This window comes from Alnus glutinosa, chromosome 8 (genome assembly GCF_958979055.1).
Source record: "Alnus glutinosa chromosome 8, dhAlnGlut1.1, whole genome shotgun sequence".
Classification (NCBI taxonomy): Eukaryota; Viridiplantae; Streptophyta; class Magnoliopsida; order Fagales; family Betulaceae; genus Alnus; species Alnus glutinosa.
In genome coordinates, this window is record NC_084893.1 from 1594680 (window position 1) to 1600165 (window position 5486).

General features: G+C 37.6%; 1 protein-coding gene across 1 annotated transcript; it reads right to left on the reverse strand.

The window, feature by feature from the left end:
* Positions 1 to 454: 454 nt before the first annotated feature.
* Positions 455 to 4730, reverse strand: LOC133874846 (SNF1-related protein kinase regulatory subunit gamma-1). Its single transcript, XM_062312731.1, has 6 exons — positions 4510 to 4730; positions 3307 to 3479; positions 2622 to 2786; positions 2232 to 2507; positions 1653 to 1816; positions 455 to 1049 (listed from the first exon to the last, which is right to left on the reverse strand). Exons 1-6 carry the CDS (start codon positions 4685 to 4687, stop codon positions 752 to 754), a joined length of 1254 nt encoding a protein of 417 aa, XP_062168715.1. The 5' UTR covers positions 4688 to 4730; the 3' UTR covers positions 455 to 751.
* Between the last annotated feature and the right edge of the window lie 756 nt (positions 4731 to 5486).

Below are 5486 nucleotides of genomic sequence, written 5' to 3' on the forward strand. Positions count from 1 at the left end.
ATAAGTCACTTGTGCCGCTGCTGATTCAAGCATGCTTGTTTTCTTCCGTAGCCATCGAGAAGCACAAACCCTTTTAAGTATTCGTGTTTGCGTTTCATGTTCAAATCTTGTCGAAACATAAATATACTATAACCCTCTAATTTCGTATTAGATTCGCGAATCGTGGTTAAAATTGTCTTAATCCGACTCATTTAATTAAACAGGTCAGACCTTTCAATCCCAACCTGTTAATTCCGTGTTGGGTTTGTATGTCGTGTCAAAAATTGTTAACCCTACCTTTTAAGAGATCATCATCAAGAATCATCTTTAAGTACATAAATATACAACCCAAAGTGATTCAAAATGCTTGCTTTTGTTTTTGGGATCGGTCTACTGATGACAACCCTCGGAGCACCGTGGAAGAAGTTTCACAACAGAGAACACATCCACTGTCGGTAGAAAAATAAGCACGGAGTATCAAGATTCGAGTACAAAGGTACACGAGTAAGGAGTTTATTTGTTAGACCAATTCTAATACAAAAACCTCGCCTCAAAAGTTCATCGATACAGCAAATATACATAAAAGTTAGATCAGTTCAACTGGAGAAAATTTAATTACAGGAGCTTGCCTACGCTGCCATCACCACATTTGACAGTCTCCAAGAAAACCACCAAAGAGCAAGGGCAAAGATTATTACAAGTAAAGGAGAACAGATGGGGGAGGGGAAGTCAACCAGTGAGGAAATTATCAGAATGCTATTCTTCATACCTCTTAAACCCTGCTGCTTTGTGGCAGCGGGAGAACACCATCAAAGAAATCACCAAAGTAGCCACGCGGCTCATGTACTAGCCTTGAGATGATGTCTCTGAGCGTGATCACTCCTTCCAGATTCCCGTCATCATCGACAACATATATCCGGTGGACCTTCTCAGAGTCGAGGAGCTGAATCAGTTCTTTCATCGTGTGGTCCTTTTTGCACGTAATCATGCCACTCAAAATTGGGGAGAGCTCATGATGCTTCTCTAAGTAGTTTCTAACAGATGTCAGGAAGTTCTTTGCTGTGATAGATCTGTTAAAACATGTCAAATGAGTGCAATGGGAGTCAGCTTGATTGAACACTAGCTATGGACCAGAGCCTAAAACAAACTTGATAAAATTGCAAACTTCCTTAACCCGATTCTCTTTATCAACAAGTTTATATTAATTTCGATTTAGAAATAGAATTCTGATGTGGTAGACAATTACAATGCACAGTACAGACGAGAAGTTAAGATTCATAAGCTTGTCATGTGCATCTAACATGGAAATAACCAGACCTCAAAACAAATACCCATGTCACCTATAGTAAAGGATCATGCCAACCTTCAGATCACTTCTCTGATGTGGTGAACTACAACATATTTGTTCTGTATGGAGGTCCGCCAGTGTTGAGGGTTCCACATTGGTATCAACATTACCAGTTTTATTGTTTATGACCTCCTTCAGAACTTTGACAATCAGTTTTATTAGCATGCCATTAACTCTAAGGATGGAAAGAGCAGGTTGAATTATCTGATTAACCTATTATCCTACTGCCATCACTAATCAATCCCTATAGAACTTCAAGGGTCAAACATAAGACATAACGAGTAACAAAAGAAGCACGATTCTAGAAATTAATTTGGCTACAAACCTATAATCATGATAGATCTCTGGTGCGGTTAGCAAGAACTGAACATCTCTTAAACTTATATTACCCACTGCCCTGCTACCACCACTTTCAACAACAGGAATCCCTCCAATCCTCTTTTTCCTCATCAGCTTAAACGCCTGGAGCACTGGTTCATCCTCATAGACCTACAACAGAAAGTAAGCATATAAGACAATTCATTAAGATGTGAATATTTCTAGGCCAATCTTTCTAGTGTGACCCAGTGAATATCAAGTTCTAAGCCCATGAATAGGCTCAAATATCATAGATAAAAGACATTTTCTAGCGAATGAAGGTGAGCAACCAAACCTTTTTGTACCATGGGGGCATTTTTGTAAGGGCCTAAGTCGGGACAATAAAATAAGGTTGGAATTCCTCATAATTCATAAAATCTAAAGGTAGATCTAATGTTTCTAGACAGGAACTCTTTAACAAATAAGGAACTTCAATGGTCATGGTTTTACAAGCAAAAAGCATTGGGTCACTGATTACACATTATGCACTGAGGATATATGTAGCAAACTTAGCATCCACAAACATAAACTGAGAAGAGAAATGCACCTTGATGACGCGATCAGGGGTCATCACTGGAAGACCAAGTTCAGATAGTTTCTTGGTTCCCCAACTTTCAAACCATTGAAGCCCAGCACATTCAGCTAGCATATGAATAACGGCAGATTGAGTGATGATGTTATCAATTTTCCCTTCACCCAAATCAACTACAGGAAGACTCTTTAATTTGTACTTTGAAAGCAGTAAGAGCATGCTCAGAAAAGAGTTGGATGTCTGCAAAGCAAGAAATGGAGCCCAGCGGAATGACCCAGAGATGTCACGAACCTGTATGCCAAAAAGTTCATAAGCGTTTTCGGAATTTTTGTGGAAGTAATAAAAAGGAAAAACAAAATGGGATGGAACAAAGCTTAAACTAGTTATAAAAGTCAGAAGTAGAACCTTTGTGTTTTTATACAAGCGAGAAGAAGTCAGAGCTTCAAAAAAATTTCCTGAAGTTGTTGCAGCAGATTCAGGGCCTAGGAACCCAGTTTCACCATTCACTCCATTGGCTGCCGCTGCGAAAGCAGTTGCACTGGATGGACTCCTGGGAGATGGTGGTTCAGACTGTCAAGAACATAAGTTGTCATGTTTTTAGTTTTGGAACTGTGAAGATAGCCAAGTCAGAATTACATTCATGTTGAAACAATCCTAAATATATGAACTGAAAGCATCTAAAGAAAAGATTCAACATTATTGGAAAATCAAGAAGAAATAGTGGCCAATCTATGCCCTAAAGGCTGAAACAATTCATCTGATAGTAAACCTTCAGTTAGTTGCTGCAAAAACCAAAGGGAATGATAAGTAGAGAGAATTATGCCTCTACATATGCTTAAGTTCCTCATGAGCGTAAATCCAAGTCAAATTAGTCGAGTAGTTCTATTAGGTCCAATTACGTGGTGGTTTTAGTTTCTTGGATACCAACACGTTGGAATCTTTTATTTAGTTTCTTTTTCTTATATCTGTCATCAAGAGCAAAAGAGATTGTTTGTGGTGACATAAGTCCCTCCCTACAACTCATGAATTAAGAATTCTCGCAACAACAAGGTCTACTCTGCAATTATACAGGTTAATTAGGCATGCTAACCTGATGCAGAATCCAAACAACAATTCCTGCAAACTCAACTATGCCAATGTATCTGTCAATCCAACTGGCATCCTCAGGTGCATCAACATCCACCACGGGCGCACTAAGAATTTTGTGTTGCGCTAGTATTTGAACAGCTTCAGCCAAACTGGCATCTGATTTTATCTCAATAACTGGATGCAAGAATCATGATGCACTTAGAACAGGAAACAAAAAAGGCATGCAATAATGAATGTAGAGAGAAAAAAAAAAATACAATTTGCACTACATTTGCATCATATTCAAAAGCCAGTGGATCCATACTATAACAATGACTTCTGATGCAAAAACAGATATAAATACTCTTTTGTTAGCCAGTTATACCAAAAAGCTTCGGAAGCAGGCCTCACATTCACGGGTAATGGACAAACAATGTATATCAAGCAATGACACAATAACAACTAGTAAGAAAGCAGAGCATACAGCAATTTCTATCTCATCTAGTTACATTTTTCTGTTGGTTAGCCTTCCCAGAAAAGCTTAGATATATCAAAGAACATAATTTTTCAACATAAAAATACTACCTTGCTTGGATTTTATTATTATTATTATTATTATTTTATTTTTTTTATTTTTTATTTTTATCGTTTCCTCCCTAAAACAACATTAAATATGAATTTTAGTCAAAAAAAAATTCTTTTGTTTTAGTCAAATAAAAAAATTGAAACATCAGCTAATCAACCTTATCCGGTAGCACAGGAAATAATATTTCTTTGGATTTCTTATTTCTTTCTCTGTCAAATCACTTAAAACTTTTTCCATATAAAAATCTTACCTTGCTCGGGTTTTTCTTTTTCTCTTATATTTTCCTCCCTAAGACAACAAAACATGAATTTTCTTGACCAATCAGAGAATACAAAAGCTACAGTCACTCTTCTTCACTACCTTTCCCCATTTCATTATTTCAAAGCTTCTGTACCTCCTCATACAAACCATCTTGAGAAATTAAAACACCCAAACAAAAAATCCGTTTGCAGCAGACAGTCTAATCAACTGGGATATTAAAACCAACCGAGATCATTCCCAAACTTTGCCTATTACCAGTATACATCAAACATTGTATACGAAATTCACCTTCACCATCAAACCGATGCGTGATATCTCAAATATTAACAGAGCTACACATGCACAGATACATATATGTATATATTTGAAAATTGATACCTATATCTGAAGGAGCCGGAGGGAAAGCAGAGACAGGGATGCTCTCAAAGCAAGCGTTGAGCTTCTCAGTAGGACTGAGCTGTGGCTCCATTACATCCCACAGGTCCTCCACCCTCATCCCCAACTTCGCCTCCGGACTCGACAACCCACTCCTCGGACTATCTCCCATCGCCGCCATCACACCAAAACTCTTTCTCTGCGACTCTGAAATCTGAATCCGACAAGCGTAGGATCTCTAACTTATACGACATATCAGGAAAAACTGACATCTATAATCTGTGTAGCGAAACTTGTCGTGCACGTGTGATCGTGACGGTTGAAACTGTTTACTTTGAGTTGAGCCTCTGATGTGTAAGGTTTGAACACGTGTAGAGCTGTGATGCATGGGTGTGCATTGATTGTGATGCACTCGACCGGGCAACTGTCTGACGTGCTATTTGCCATGCTTATCCAATTTCTTTTTTAATTTACTTAATAATCAAGAAAGACAGTCTTATCCGGATTTTAATGTTAACCGCGGGTGAGCTACTCTAACGCGCACCCGTGCGCGTTTTCCTCACTTACGTTTGGTGGGTTAACGACACGTGGATGCCGCCCCCGGCTATAGAGTTGCATGTAGTTGTGGGCTGGGATCGGGTGCAAGTTGTAATGGGCTGCTTCGTCGACGGGTATACATTATGAGTTAAGCATAATTACTGTATATATATATATATATATATAATATATGTATTTAATTTTTTTAACGGTTTAAATTTAATTCTAAAATTTTTATAAGAATAAGATAAAGTAAAATAAAATGTGGACCGTTAAAAAAATTATTGCACATATGCTATAATTGTTTTTACTGCACTTAAGTCAAATTTTTCATGTTATACTGATTAACACAGTATGTATTAAGTGGCTTACAATATCAACCATTTATATATATATATATATAAAAAAAACACTTAAAACACGTTATATTAGTTTGTGTAAAG

What these genes read in the sequence shown, in the direction of transcription:
- LOC133874846 (XM_062312731.1), bottom strand. Translation starts at nt 4,687, where the DNA reads ATGGCGGCGATGGGAGATAGTCCGAGGAGTGGGTTGTCGAGTCCGGAG. An exon ending in TCCGGCTCCTTCAGATATAG is followed by an intron (nt 3,480 to 4,509) that starts GTATCAATTTTC and finishes TCTTGCATCCAG; the next exon opens with TTATTGAGATAAAATCAGAT. An exon ending in GCTTGTATAAAAACACAAAG is followed by an intron (nt 2,508 to 2,621) that starts GTTCTACTTCTG and finishes TTTGGCATACAG; the next exon opens with GTTCGTGACATCTCTGGGTC.